Source organism: Corvus brachyrhynchos, unplaced genomic scaffold, assembly GCF_000691975.1.
Source record: "Corvus brachyrhynchos isolate BGI_N302 unplaced genomic scaffold, ASM69197v1 scaffold26, whole genome shotgun sequence".
Classification (NCBI taxonomy): domain Eukaryota; kingdom Metazoa; phylum Chordata; class Aves; order Passeriformes; family Corvidae; genus Corvus; species Corvus brachyrhynchos.
This window is the reverse complement of record NW_008239324.1, coordinates 6,694,486-6,710,480: the sequence shown is the minus strand read 5'-3', so window position 1 is coordinate 6,710,480 and position 15,995 is coordinate 6,694,486. Positions and strand designations below refer to the sequence as shown.

At 44.7% G+C, this 15,995-nt stretch overlaps 1 protein-coding gene across 1 annotated transcript in view; it reads left to right on the top strand.

Moving 5' to 3' along the window:
• The window catches only part of NECAB2 (N-terminal EF-hand calcium binding protein 2), a 92,346-nt gene that overhangs the window by 16,869 nt on the left and 59,482 nt on the right, over window positions 1-15,995 (top strand). The window contains exon 3 of the mRNA XM_017740820.1: window positions 9,043-9,067. Within this exon, the coding sequence (XP_017596309.1) occupies window positions 9,043-9,067 (25 nt within the window). The remainder of the gene's footprint in view (window positions 1-9,042; window positions 9,068-15,995) is intronic.

Sequence of the window (15,995 nt, the reverse complement as noted above, 5' to 3'; positions counted from 1 at the left end):
TTGGGTGGGGCTGGGTGTCCAGCATCCTCTTGCCCTTGTCCCGCACCCACTCAAGCCCCTCGGGATCCGCCGGTATTTCCCAGGTCCAGCATCTCCCGGACCAGCTGGGCAAGAGGCTGCAGCCCGGCTTCTCTGCTTCCCTGCAAGCACAGGCTGCACGGGCACGGGGTGCACCCCGGACCTGCATCCCGCGAACAGCTTGGCATCAGGGTTATTTCTCGGATTCTGGGAATGGCATGCGGAGCAGGTCCTGCATCTCTCGGGCTGGTTGGACATAGGGGTGTCCAGAATCAGCAACCCCTTTCCAGATCCTCCTGCACTGCCTGGGGCAGGAGGTTGCAGCCCGGGTCTGGCACCCACTTGTCCAGATGCTGCACCTACTAGATTGTCAGGGCAGCCTGGGTCCCATGTCCCCTTGCCCTGCACTCTCTGGGACAGCTGGGAAGAAGCTGCACCTTGCTTCTGCATATTCTGCACTGGGCTGGGCATGGGGTGCAGTCCTGGATCCTGTACCTCCATTCCTGAGTCCCGCACCTTTTTTTTACAGGCTGGGCATGGAGATGTAGCTTGTATCCTTCACCTCCTTGCCAGGATCCTGAACTCTCTGGGCTGGCTGGGCACTGGGGTGCACCCTGTTTCCTGCACGCTCTGAACAGGCTGAGCGTGGGTGTGCACCCCAGGTTCTGCAGCCTTTTTCCCAGGTCCTGCATCCCCTCGACCAGCTGGGATGAGGATGCTCTGTAGATCCTTAATCCTGGTTTGGGGGGACTGGTAGGGATGTGCTTAGTGCCTCGATTGCTGTATTTTTAGACTTTCTGATTAGGGAGCTAACAAGGCTGTTTGCACTTAAATCAATTGGGAGAATGGGGTGGAATCAGCCAGAGTGCAAATGGTGTAATTACAGTATTTCTGCAGTATCCAGTAATTAAACACATAGATCCTCTGTTTTGCTATCTCCTAGCTAAAAAAAAAAAAAAAAAAAAAAAAAAAAGTAGTGAAAGCAAAAATAAACTACGGAGGCATTGGCTGTAGTAAAGGATAACTCATGCTCTCTCACAGATAGGATAGGCAGTAGTAGCTCTTCCAGGCAAGCCCTTGCATTTTGCAAATAATTTGCTGAACCCGTAGGCATTGCCATGGGCTGGAGAGTCCGAAACTCATTCCATCCCTGAGCACCCTGAGCTGAAAGGCGTTTTGGTTCCCTGAGGCACCATTGTCTCCAGTGGGTTACCAAAAGCAGGTCAGAGCGCAGAGCACTTGAAGGATGACCCTGCCGAGTGGAAGGGGCTGGCAGGGGGCAGCTGCAGGCTGGGGGAATGAGCTTCCAGGGAAAACAGAGGATGAGTGCAACTCACACCATTATGTCTTTTAAGTTAACTTGTTCGGGGGGGAGTTCCTGGGGTTTTTCCCAATTTTTGTTGGATTGTTTTGGTTTGTTTTGTTTTTCAATCTGCCCTGAAATTGCCAAAATTTCACAACAATTTGGAAATCTGAGTTTCAGAGCATAAATGCAATTAGGAAGCAAAATTCATACATTAAATTTATGTATGAGGTTTCTTTAGTTAGGAGTGTTTTGCCACCAAAATGATATCTTATCCATTCGATTTTACTATCTTTAAGTGATTTTTTTTCCACTTTGAGGTTTGAGCTTAGGAAAAGAGACATGAACTTTCAGAATGGGAAACACAGTAGAGCATTGTATTATTTCAGTGGGAAGTACAATAGAGCTGGGTGTGCAGCTCCTGATCATTTTTCCCTTTCACAATGGTACTGGGAGCCCTTTCTCACCTGCTGAAAGTAGAAATGCATTCTGGAAATGTAAGATTTGAGGGTTTAGGGTTTCTTTTTCCCCTCCTTCCTTAGAACTTAATTTTTTCCTTTTTCTCCGGGCACAATAGGAATGCCAATTGAAGCTGTAGCTTCCCTGTAATGGGCTCTTCAAGTGCACTGCAAGACCCCCCTTTCATACAAAGGGTTTAAACACAGGAACACGTATTTAGCTTAATTTTCACACATTAGCATGAAAGTAACAGGCAGCCCGCTGAACGCTCAAGGATGGTAACCTGTTTTCCATCTAACTCTTCACATTTTTGCTGATGGATGTGCTGGGGAAGCAGTGAGTCCCAGCCACGCAGCAGTGCAGCTTCTCGGTGGGGGAGGATGAAGCAAAAGACCTGTAAGATTTTATGTTTAGCTAACACGTTTTCATGAGCTGGTGTGCTATGTAGGCAGGTCCTTGGGGGCTGGGGGAGGAGGGGAAAGCTTGGGTTTGGTTATGAATTAGATAAAATGGCTCTGACACTAATAGTATCTTAGTCACGTCTTCCTCTTCTGGCTTCCTTTTAATTCATCCATCCCCAGTGTTCTTGTTCTGACTCCTCCATGAGAGTGGCTGGTGTGTCAGAACAAAGTTCCCTGTGTTCTTTCCACCAAAGAGACACAGCTGTGGTGTTGTGGGGCAAAACTGAGGGCTGAAGAACAACAAAACGCAACAAGGGGGTAAGATGTCTTCTGCCAACAACCTGGCTACTGCCACTTGGAAGATGAATCTTAACTTTGGGCTGGCTTCGATGTTTTTCTTTTATTTTGCCTCTGGCCTTTTAGGTAAAGGATTAAAAAAGGTTGAATTATGTTTACTAGTTCAACTCAAAGCTATAGGTTTCCAAATGTAAAAGTAGCTGAAGTTGCAGATTTTTACCAGAACCCTGGTAAAAATCTAATGAAGATACTTAAGTCCTAAGCATTACCAAAAATAGGCAGCAAGTAAAACCATGGAATGAGGGATGCTCTTTAGTGATGGTGGAACAAGTGGAGGTGATGTGTCACTCTAGGAACCAGGAAAACATCACTTTGAATTGAATGGTCAGCTCTTACGACATTGGTCAAATCATCATAAGGGGTTGGGATTGAGCAAGGGGTCTGTACCCATCCTGTGCCCACCCTCAGGTGCCTTCTCTGGGTCTGCTCCAGCTGCAAGAGCCCAAGGCTCAGGGCTGGCAGCATGTGCAATCTGCTGCAGGTATTCCGACTCACACCAGACACTGTGGGTGGACACTGGATATCCAATGCTTTCTGCACCCATGAGGACAAACTCCCTTTATTAAAAACTGTCACAGTGCTGCTCCAATCCACATGTGGAGATGGTGGCATTTCCAGTCAAGAAAAAATCCTCAATGTCACAACACTTATGAAAAGGAGGATGTATTATGTGGGTGTATATTCTCTGTGGCTAAGCCAGTGTGAGATCGGATTTGCTGAGCGTGGATGAGTGCACGTGCAATACAGAGCTGAGGTGGATACCTCTCAAGGCATAGGAAATGTCTGGGCAGGTATTGTTCTGTCTGGGAGTACTTCAGAGCTGGCTGACAAACTGTCCTTGCTCATCTCTTCCTGCCTTCCTGTCACTGCCAAAAGCCTGTGTTGACAGCAGAGGTGTGAACTCCAGAGCATGTGAGGCCTGGCCAGTCACAGCAGCTGCAAGTGAAGATGCTCCATCTGGTTCACAGCTCATCTCCTGCTTGGCATCTAAAGTAGGGATCAGCCTTGGCTATGGGTGAGCATCCCCACGGCAGGACTGTGAGCCCCAAGCAGCACTGGCCTCCCTGCCTCCTTTCTTGCCGATGGGGACTAAATGCATTGATTTTTGGCTTTATTTTAAACACTCCTGAAGAATACAGTTCCATTCATTGCAGGTCAGATGAAGCTTTCTGCTTTATCTACCCTGTATTTTGCTAAAAACTAATTTTGACCCAGATCTGACTTTTTTATTCTTTGACAGGGTCAGAAAGATAATTTCAAATCCATCTCTCCTTCTTATGGCTTCTCTTTCACCCTCTCTTATGTGGCCAAACCTTGTTTGTGCTTCTTCAGCCCCATGGGATTGAGTGAGGTGTCTGGATAGAAGATACAGAGAGTTTGATTTGTGCCAATGGTGCATTTCCAAACATAGATCCAGAACCGCCAGTTTTCCAACTGTTTTGTCAACAACAGGATTTCCAATGCAGTTCTTAATAGCAAGGCTCTTGCAGCCACAGGAATCCCAGGAATCCCTTCTCAATCTCTTCTGTTTTGATCTTTTTCCTTCTGTTTTCATTTTGTTTGTTGGGATTTTTTTTTTTAAGGTTGGTTCATTCCCCTTCGTTTGTCCTTGTTTACCTTCTCACTTTGAGTGAACTATTTCAGAGGGCTATTTTCCTCCTCCTTAATCCTCTCTTTGTGAAATCTATGGTTTGATATTTCTCCCTTGAGACGTGCCTGCAGGCACAGCTGGAGAGGAGGGCCAGGGCAGGCCAGGCTCTCTTCGTTCAGGAGTTGCTCACTGCAAGGTACATAATCACACAGGAGAGTCCATCCTGCTCTCCTCTGATCTTCAGGGCTTTGGAAATGGGTGCTTGAAATGAAGCTGAACGGAAAAGTAACTTCTAGTGCTGAACATCAGCAGGTCAGAACATCAGATGCAACTCTTACCTTTCTTGTGCAACTTTTATTTAGGACAGCTAGGTAAAGTCTAAAGAGAAGGTAGGAGTGAAAGCAGAGGCTGGGACATGGTGTCAGCTGCTCTTCTCTTGGGGAAGAAGGGAAAAAGAAGAAAGATTGCTTTGAAGTGCAAAAATGCCCAGAGACCTGGAGTTCTGCAGCAGCCTTGTTTTGTGGGGAACCACTGCAGATGGGACAGTATTTCCACACCAATGGCATATTCCTTACTGAAACACCAAAATGAAGCCTTTCTCCTTGCACAGGGAATGCTCATTAGCCTGAGAATGTCTAAGAAGATAGTCCAAAGTGACATTCATTCGTTATTTTCTCACATTATTGCCAGAAGGAGCAACAGAGTGAGGCTGTAGGAAAGGAAATTCCTTCTGATACCTCAAGTTAGAGAACTAAAGGCCATACCTGATGTAAAACCTTTTCTCCAAAGGAAGTGTCAAGACCTGTAGGGCGAGGAGCAGAAAGAAAGAACGGAATGCAGGAATATAGTAAGAGGATTAATAATTTTTTTAGGTCTTTGTGGGTCTCTGGATGCCTTCTCATCCATAGGCTTTCCTCATGCATGAGACATGATTATGTTTGTCCTCAATTCTGCACCCAGATTATGGTGAAAAACAAAATTTCAGCTCTGCTGCATTCTATTTTAAATCAACATCATATTAACCTGGTGAAGGGATAATAAACTCCACAAACCTGTAATAATTCTTGGGCTTCTTAGGGGAGTGCTTTTGTGAATGTAATAAAACTTGTGAGAAAACCTTCATTAAGCAGCCTCCAGTGTGGCATGTTCTCATCCAGGAGCTTTGAGAAGGCAGAACTAAATGTTTTAAATTTGAAGCCATCATTTTGTTTTCAAGTTTATTATTACCACCAGAGTTTTGAATTGCTTACTTCTGGCAGTCAAATATCTGTAGTAGCCATTTGAGAGTACAGCAAAAACATATATTTAGAGAAAACCTGTTGGAAATCTTGACACAAGTTCTTTGCTCTAGAGAAAATAGTGTTTATATTCATCTAAACCTCTGGTAAATGGGTTAAGTACGCACAGGCAGAAAACTGCATGCATTGCCTGTATAAATCCTATTAAATGGCTTAATGCCCATATTGTGGGCATCCTGTGGGCTCACTGTGTGACTTAGCCTGTGCTTCAGGAGCTTTGCTTAACAGCCTCAAAGCACAGCTGATGGGGGACATGGTTGCTGCAGTACTTGGAAGTGGATAATTTCTCATTTACCATCTGAAATCCGTGCGTTGTCCCGACGGTTGGAGAACTGGAGGTGATGGAGCAGAAAGAGCATCCCTGGTCAGGCTGAGCAGCGCGGCGGCTCCTGTTCCGTGAGCCCCGTGCCCGTGGGGATGTTCCTCGGCTGGGTGCAGGCACAGGAAGGCAATTGCTGCTGGGGCCTGGCAGGACAGGGCACTTCTCCATCCATATTTCATTACCTCCTCTCTCGCTGACCTCCAGGGCTGCTGCTTGACTAAGTCTAAGTGACTTTGCTGCTGAGTGAGGATGTCAGCAATGGAGCTGCTGGGAGCCTGCAGAGCGGCTGCGGGTTGGATGGGCTTTGCAGCCTCTGTGCTGGAGATGACGCAGCATCCTGACTTGTATCCCCTTCTTCTGGAGCTGGTGGGAGCTGTCCCTGCCCCTGGCTCCCTGGGAGCCGGGCACCTTTGTGGGTTTGCTTTCTGGCCCATAGGGGAGCTGTGGGGGGCTGTGGTTTCCCTTCCATCCCCAGATCTTACACCTTTCCCTTATGGAAAGCCCCCCACCTCCTTCCCGCAGTGGAACAACTAATCCAAGACCTGAGCAGAGGGTGTCTTTGGGCTGTGTGGGGGAGGGCACTCTTCTTTGCTGACCTAGAACATAAATCCTGGGTCTTCACAGCAGCAGCATTTTTGGCAGCGCTGCCAAGCTATCACAGACTATATTACATCTTTATCAGCCTCCCGATGCTCATTCCAGTGTTCATACCTTGATGCAGTGCCTGCCTGTGCTGACAGATGACTTTGTCTTAAATTGTTTTTTCCCTCCAGGTGTCCCAGTTTAATTTTTTTTATGTGTGCAAATTGTAGGTGGTTCAATTAAGTTGAAAGAATAAATCCTGCTTATTAGCAATTACAAAACCAAGCAGCTTGGTCCTGTAGAATAAACTTTGATAAGTAACAGAGCCGATGTGATCTTTCATCAACACGTTCATTTACAAATAGTCATACTTTAGGGAGTATCTGGGAGAGTTAAAGCCCTAAAATGTTCACTTAGTGGAGCTGGATAAAAATACTTCAATTTCTAAACATTTCTTCCATTTCTTAATTTATTTTTTTTCCTGTTGCTCCAAGTATTCCTTGCAAGGTTAACAGCTGTGTGGAGCAGAACATGGCAGGTTGAGCCTTTCTCCCTTTTTAACCTACATTTTACCTATTGGTTTTGCCTTTCCATTCTCCCTCTGCCAGCTGTGCTTAGTGGGATGGTGATCTCTCAAGGGACCTTAAAACAGGCATTGCTGCTTCTGTGTTAGACTGGCTGTAATACCTTGGTTTCAAAGCAGTGGGAAGAGCAACAGAAGGATGCATTGATGAAAGAAAAAGCCCAGAAATAACCAACATCCAGAAAGAGAAGTACATCATCTGGAGGTGCTCATGAGGAGTGAGGATTTGGGGTGTCCAAGCCATGAAAAGAGGAATATCTCATGCAGTGGGCAGGGCATACTGAGCACAGGTGAGGGCTATGTGCTAAAGCCACACAGCTTGCTGGGATCCTGCTGGGATTTATTCCTTCTTCCCATAGACAAGACATGACTGGCTGGCCTTTTAAAAGCCATATTTAACTTCAGTGAAATCTGTAAGTATGGAGAGAGGTAGGATTTCCCCCCCCCAAGAAATTTCTAATTGCTCTAAAAAAATGGAGGTCAGCACAAGAGGAGTTTTGATGTGGTCACAAGCCTGTAACCCTTGTAGGCAGTTTCCATGACTCCCAACACTTTGGTTTGGCTCAGGCAGAGGGGTTTTGCCTCTGCTGAAGTACACCAGAAAGTCCTGCTTTGACTCTGCCCCAGGCTGCATAGCCTCACAAGAACTTTGGACAAAAGAATGATTAATGTTCCTTAATTAAGCCATATTCAGTGAAATAGCATATTCTGCAATTCAATTTGTCTCTTGGGGTTCTTGTTTTGTGCAGCAGTTTCTCTTCTGATATTTTATTTTTTTAATGGTTTTGTGACCCAGAAAATATGAGATTCTATTTTACGGCTGACTCTGATCTGTCTTGCTGGTGCTTTTATTCCCTCCTCAGGGAAATTTCTTTGTACAACTAAAATCTCTGCTCTTGCTCAAATTAATAGGGTCAGGCCTGAAGAGATGATGACAATATTTTACCTTTTCTGCCCATGTTAATTTTTTGGTAATTTATGACCTGTGGTAGTGGCCATTTTCGGCAGGAACCTGTAAGGTTCCAGCCTTCACACAGGCCTTTTGCTATTAATTGCATTGTGTTGGCAAAGACAGTAGAGTAGAACAGCGCAGCCCTGGAGAAGTAGATGAAGGATGTAACTTAGGCACACAGAAGTCATGCAAGACACAAGAAGGATGCCAGCTCAGCTCTGAAAGGCTGACAAAGAAGAAGTTATGCAAAACAAAGATATTGCATTTAAGTCAAAAGTGGGGGATGAGGAACAGCCACCTAAAAATGACATCAAACATTGAAGACAGACCCCAAAGATCCGTATGAGAACTTCTGATAAGGGTGTGAATATGTAAAATAAAGCAACCATATGCATCAAGTAAGTGAGGACAGCTAATGAACGTGTAACCAGTGTGTATGATAAAAACTCTGCTTACCCAACACTCGATTAGAGGAAGGACCCCCGAAGTGACCAGCTGATTTTGGTATCAGTATTAGGGGACTGTTCCTCAGAGGAGGCCAGTGAGAAAAATAGCAGTTGTTTCTGCCCTCCTTCTCCCCAGCAAGTTCTACAATACTACACATTATTGCAATTTTTTTCCTTCTGAAATGGCTATTTGATTCCTCTCTGTGGGCTGTTCCTCTACACTGTAGTTTTAAGTCTAAATATAATCTCCTTCCCACGCAGGAGACTTGCTTTTTAAAAAATTGTTGTAAATAATTTTTCTTTCAGAAGTGCAGAGCTGTGAAACTTGGTTTAAGAGATTTTATTGACTCCAGAGAAATTGTCTGGACTGGCTGCACGGCTGTTGTAATTTTTTTTTAGTGTGTATTTTTCTGGTGTTGGATCCATGGTTTCAGCTTTCTTAAGTGAGGGAGGTGCTGGAGGGCTGAAAGCATTTCCACCAGTTATCCCAGAGGCAAGCATGCTGGTACTGTACCTGGCAGTGGTTGTCCATCAAGTTGCTCTGGGGGAGATCAGCTGAGTCTTGGAAAGGGTGAGCTCAGTGAAGCACCTGAATTGGGTCTTGAGGGGTTGGAGCGCTTGAACCTGTCCTGTGGGGGCGGGGCTGAACGTGGTCCTGGTGCAAAGGGCTTCACTCCCTCGTGTTGGACAACATAGTAAACATGTTTCTCTCTTTCTCTTTCAATTCTAGATTTTCAGAAGAGCTGACAAAAATGGTAAGTCTGTGAATTCATGCTTCACGTTTCCTGATTGGACTATTGTCAGTATTACCATTTTTCCTGGTAGTAACATCCAAATGTTTAAATGTTATTCAGTTTACTTGGTCTGATGCTGATACAGTCAAAACATCAGAAAAGGTTTCATTACTTTTTTGGAAAAGATATTCTTAGAGCAGAAGTGAAACTGGTGTGCAAGTTGGCATGGCAGAATCCACCAGATTTAGTGCAATTTCACAAAAACAATATAAAAATAAATCACAGGTAAGTGGTAAATGAGGATCCACCCCTTGGTAATCTTGAAGTAGCTTTGAAAAGCAGACCTAACTTGTGAATATTAATAATTTGGTCCCTGAGGGACTGGGCCCACACATCAAAGGGCAACACATACTGATGTTGCTTTCAGTCTGTGCCTGTGGAAAGCTGAACACCTGCACTGAGCCCAGCCAAGTCCTTACATGGGGAATAACATGGATGAGTCTTCATCAAAAGACTTGGAAGGAGGGAACTGGTAAAATAACAAGCTTAAGGAAAGAAATCAGTGGGTCCAATTCTGGGATCTTTTCCACCCTGAAAAGCTCTTAGATAAAATCCCAAGAGCTAGTATCTATTCTTTCCCTGTTGTACAAGAAGAAGATTAAATATGCATCAAAACTCTGCGTGTTTGCAGTGGGACATGTGGGAGGGTTGTGCAGAGGAGCACAGGGGAGAGTTTGTTTGTTCCCTTCCAGCTTTAAAGGAGGGACACCTGATCTCTGCAGGTGCCCATAGATGTGTATCCTTGCTGCCCCTGGGTAAGGAGGGTGCTGTCAGCTGGCTCACAAATAAGCAGTAAATGCCACGCAGCTGTGGGCACTTGGTTATGGCAACTGACAGAGTAATGAGATATTGAAATTCATTGCTTAGAAAAGTTGAGCAGTTGTGTGATGCAAGGAGAGTGGAGAGGAAAAAATGAGTTTATGTTCTTGGCACCAGACTGACTGAGTTCAGAGATGGTGCTGGGCAGGTATTTGAACTGCTAAGGGTGGGAGCAGGGAGTGAGGAGACCAACACCACTGAGCACAGGGAGAGAAGGCAATTGCTCTTCTGAAATTTGTCCTGCCTCTCCTAATCCTTGACAGGCACTGCAGGGAGAACAGCTGGATCTCTCAAGAAAGGCCTGATGCTCTTTGATGAAGGAGCTATCTCCATCTCTGCTTATACTCTCACTGCTTGCAGTGCAGGTGACCTACAGCTACAGTGTTTGGGCAGCACAGCAGGCACTCTCCATGGGACTAATGCTGCCCTACCCTTTTTATGGAATCTGGAGGACAGACTGTCACAAAGCAGTCTGGAGTTAAGTGGCACCTCTACCCCCAGGCTGGCTCCTGCGAGGTGACACACTGAGCCTGTGTCAGTCTGGGCATCACTGCTCTCCAGGCCCTGGGAGCAGGGCTGTCTCTGTGATCCTGGGGCTGTCCTCTGAAGGACTGTACATCCTGCAGTGATTCTCCTTATGTTTATTTAGATGCTGCTTTTTTCTTGACACAACACTAGCCTTGCTAGCCATGATGACCAGTTTCACCAGCCATTCATATTTGCTGAACTCTGGATAACAGAGTTTGCCACTCTTTGTAATTAGCTCAGTGTGTTCCTCTGCAACCTCTTAGGGTCACAGCTCCCCACAGCCCCTCTTCAGCCTCCTGCAGCTCACAGCAGCTGCTGCAGGAGATGTGCAAGAATATTTCCCTTGATACAGCCTCTCTGAAAACTAGAGCTCAGAGGTTTCCAGAGCCAGAGGTAATATCTTTGTATTTAATATCCCTGAGGATCTCTTTTTCACAGTTTTCTCTTTGACATTCTGGACTTGAATTTATTGATTTGTTGAAATTCAGCCTATTCATGGCTTTATCTGTTACAGCTCCAAGGAACAGTGGAAGCATCAGTCTGCTGCTTTTATGTCTCACAGCAGGTGCTGTGCACAGCCCTCTGCAGAAGAATGAAAATCTCACACTTTCCTTTTTTTGTCAGAATCCCAGGATGGGGCTCTGAGCCCTGGACAGACTGTTAAAAACACAAGTCCACAGATTACCAAAATATTTTACTCTGTTAACATGCTTCTGTGGTCTCCACACCTGCAGAGGTTCCTGTCTGGCAGGGACCTTGCTCTTTCTAATTAACCAGCTGAGATGGATCGTTATCCAGTGCTGTGTGATGGTGGCATACTGGGGAGAGAGCTCCCAGGGCAGGGAGTGCTGGCGGCTTTACCCAGAACTGGCAACTCTTGCTTTCCTCAGCTGTGCCAAAGCCACTCATACAGACCTGTGTAGGAACCCTACAGAAACAGGGCAGGGGAAGATCTGAGCAAAGCTTCTGCTCTCGACATCTAGTTGAACTAGAACATCTCATTTAACTTTTCCCATGCAGAGATCAGATGATTAGAGGGTCACCTAAAAGGCAAAGGAAGAGATTGTAAAATTAAGGAGTAATCTCATTTAATGTGCAGTAAAGAGGTCATAAATTTGGAAATCTTTTCAGCATCTTGATTTTTTTTTTTCCCCCAGCCTGGTAAAAATGGCACATATTGTGTTAAAGCAGCGTGGCTGGTTCAGACACAGTAACTATGGAGCCTGATTGTGTGAATTTAAGAACATCTCCCTCCTCCCCCTTTCTTCCAAACCTTCTCCACATAAATTGTTAATTCATGTAAAATTGGATGTCCTTGCTGCAAGATGCTAAACCACGTTATTGCCCCTGCCATGTTCAGGTACTTGTACTTAGCTGATTTGATTCAGTGCCTACATGTACTAAAAGGCTGCTAATGAAGCAGCTCTTGCTTGTTAAAAGACATCTTGGTCTCCTGCTCCAGAGAAGTGAGATTCTGTCTATAATGAGCTAAGTTCCCAGCCTTTTCCCCAGTGATAATATCAAGCAGCTGGATTTACAACTATCTACATGATAAACTCAGAAAATGGTCTGCATAAGACACCTGGAAATGATGAGCATATTGGAGGTAACTGCATAAACTGACAAATGGTCTGAAAAAGGGAGAAGGGCTGGGGTGTAAGCTGGCAGTGAATAACTCAGCTCCAGTCATCCTTTGCAGGGGCATGGCTGTTAGTCATTCAAAATAATCTTTTTCTTTTGTGTAGGAGTGTTTTTCCTTTCTCTGCTAATAAATCCACCTACTGTCTTGTAATCCTCCCAGTCCCAGTAAACAATACTTAATCATTTAATTGGCATGTGCTGGGAAAACTGAGGCATCTTATTTTAGGCTGGTGCAGCAGAGCTGTCAATCATCTGAGTTATCTACTGTGTACTTAATCCTCTCATTAGAAAGCTGCTAATCAATTAAATAGCCCAGGATTCCCTGTGAAAGATTAAAAGAGTTTTATTTTGACAGAATAGCATGTCTGCTAACAATTCATTATAGATATGCATCTTCCCCAAAACTGATGTTTTATCTGGAAATCTCCGACTCACTGCAGCTACCCAACCCCCATGCCCTGAGTGTAACTAAATGCCAAGTGCATCCAGCTTTAATCTGTGGTTTAGTTTGGTGGGTTTTGCTGTCATTATTAGATCCTGTTCATGGAAATGGTCATCAGTCTGACCCATCCATGGGTCTGACTTGCCTGGAAGATGAGAGATACAAAAGGAAATATGCCAAAAACTTGGCATATGGTTATAAAACACCTACAGAAAATGGCAGAAGGGGCTGGCAGTGGTGCAGTGTTTCACCTGATAGTGACCAGTGCTGAGTTAGTATTGTGGTTCAGTCAACCTGGCGTCTTCCTGTTGCTGCTGTCCTTGTGATTTCTGTACCAAGAATGAGCCCAAACTGTTCTGGTTCTCCCTTGAAACTATCATATCCAGAGAAGGTGTGGATGGGAATGAAGCCATTCAGCATAAGCTGTCTTGAATAGGTTCTGTTATCAAAAATAAAATACAATGAAGTGTGAAGAAATCCAGAGTACAAATGCTGAGAGGAGGTTTCAGTGTTCAGTTGATCTGAAAGGCCTGTAGAGGACAGAGCAGAGCTAATAAAGGATAAAAAAACAAAGCGTGAATGAAGCAGGAATTGGTGGTTGGAAAGGGCTTTTTGGTTAAGAGCCATGAGGGCAATGGCATTGTGCCCATTTCTATCCCAGTAGGGTTTGTCCTTCAAGTAGCTGCACACAGATATCTGTTAGTCACTTAAGAGCTCATTAAATGAGATTTATGCTGCTATTCTGTGTAAGGAGAGGTCTGCACATCCCTGTGTTACAAGTCTCATAGCAAATTACACTACAAACCACGGGGGGGCACAGAGAGAGCTCCTGGCAAGCAGGGAACATAAATAGCTTTGCCCATCAGCATCATAACAAACTGGCCAAGGAGCCTGGTCAGCTGCATGTGGGGTTGTGCCCTTGTGAGGAGAATAAGCTCTGCTGCTTACACATGAACTGGCAGTGCTGCTCTGCCCAGTGGCTTTGTGGCCATGGTGCCACTGCTGACCACCTGGTACGGGGACCTCACAGGCCTCAAAAGTTGGAAAAAGGCAGAAAAACAAAACTAAGCAAATGAAAAGCTTCAGGTACATGCCTCAGCCCCAGCCTGAGATGTTCAAGAACTCAAGTTCTTCATAATGTTCAAGAAGGCCTGTCGTAAGCGTCACTTGAGTAGAAATCACTCTTGTTAATCACCAGTACACAAAGGGAGTGAGGTTTCTCCCATGGATCATGTTTCTTGATGAAGGGATGGTGGTGGGAGAGCAGGCAGAGTCCTGGGCCTTCAGCAGCAGGAGAGGGCTGAATGAATCCTGGTGTAGTGGGTCTCCAAAAGAACACGCGAGTGAAGCTACCAGCAACTTCCAGCCCTTCACAAATGCTGTGTGTCTGTCCTCAGTGTCTTGTTTGTATGCAGAGACAGTTTCTCTGAGGACTTTAGGGATCTGGGGAACTTGCAGGATGTTTAGTGGTAATAGCTCTCAAAGTCTCACCCACATTTTCCAGACACTGCTTGGAGAAATTATTTTGACTCCCTCTAGTGAGCCTAAAGTAGGAAGAAATGGGTGTTTTGTCTGTGGATGTGCTTAGAGTTCAAATTCACAGCCACCAGACTCAGGTCATGATGTAAATGTTTCCTTTTCCTCCTTTCACTCTGAGAGTGCCCCTTGCTGATCTTGAGTTTAACACAAAGATTGGGGCAAAATGGAGTGAAAGTGTCTCTTCAGTCCTGGCAGTGTGGGAGCACAGAGAAATTCACAGAGAGAGGGATGGAGAAAAGTATCACTGATGAGCAGATGGTCCAAAGACCCCGTTTTTAGCATGGTAATTGTCTACAAGTTGTTTTTAAGACTTGAAATACTTATCTTCCCCCTTCTCCCATGAATTTGAGGCCCTTTTAGAAAATACACTTGCAGGGGACTTGAATGGTGGTAAGCAACTTGGACTTTAATAACATGGCTTTCAAGGCATCAAGGAAGAAAATTAAAGCATTCTGATTTTGGCTGCTTTTACTGGATCTTAAAAAGATGCCAAGTTAGGGCACTGATATTTCCATATACATATAAACAGTATCAGAATAAAAAGACCCTGAACACCTCCAAAGCCTCTTATTGCACACATAACTCTTCCTTCCACAGTCACAAGTCTTCACCTATGGTGAATTGTGCTTTTACTGAGAGCTCTTGGGTGTTTTGCAGTCCCTGCCTTAATGGGCTATCACTCTTCAAAACCACTTATTTCTAGACCCAGGTAATTACCTTCTGCATGGCCACTGCTCCTCATGTGCTGGGAAAACCTTGAGCTATTCGTATCCTGCTGGTGCATCTAAATTAAGTCATTAGTTCTCAGTGAGAATATTTATAATTCTTGCATAACAAAACCAGTATTAGCAGCCACCCACATATAAGTAGAAAATTTCAGTGATGAATCAGGTTTTGTAAGTATGGATAAATCTGATAGGTTCTTCCATGACCAGATGATCAGTCTAAATGTATTTATCTTTGTCTTTTAAGTAAATAAAAAAAAGATTTGCATTTAGATAGTCTAGATTTCATGTGACAATCAAAAGGCACCTTGTAAGACTGCATAACGACCTTTATTTACAAGGAGAATGTTTGAATCTGCTTTCAGTTCTTTAGATTCCCGTATCACCCAAGCTCTCTCAGTTACCCTTCCAAGTCCTTGCAAAGTTCACAGCACGTGGTTTGGAAGGGATGACATCTGCTTAAACTGGGACGTGCTGGTCCCAAAATAATAAACAAACCTATCCATCAGATGATGAATTTTGAGATCATGTGGGAATTGTGAAAGGTGGCTGCTGGCCATGCTCCACAGGCTGTCATTAGATGTGTCCAGTACTTCTATCCACCCTTTACCACTATGAACCTAGGAAAAGATTCTGTGATTTGATTTTCATCATTGACTGATGAAAAGGCACTTCCCAGCTGCTCATGCCCTTTCAGGGCTGCTTTTTTTATTCTTCAAAGATATGGGGGTATCTGGTGCATGCTGTGTGCAGCAGAAGTGAAGAACTGGGAGGTTTTAGGACCTGTTTTTCTTCTCATGTCACTTCTTGTTAACAAATTCATGTTAGAATCAAGGAGGGGGGAATTTTTTTTTTTTTTTTTTTTTTTTTTTTTTTTGCTGGACTGTCTTGATTCTGCAGAGCAGACCTTGAATTGGGTGCACTGGATTAGCCCCTTTTAAACAACTGCACCCTCATGTGCTACAGGCTGAGTTATGCAGCAGCCTGGTTTAATCAGGGCCCACACGTGGTTTGCTTAGTGCAAGGCTTAAGCCAGAGAAGGTTTGAGCTGGGCAAGGTTTGGATTCAGTCCAGAAACTCCCCCAGGAACTCAAGCCAATGATGTGACGGTACATAAACTTTTATTTCCACAACATGCCCATATTCCACCTATTTCTGCACAGCAGCAATTTATGGCCCATCAGTGTCCAAAATT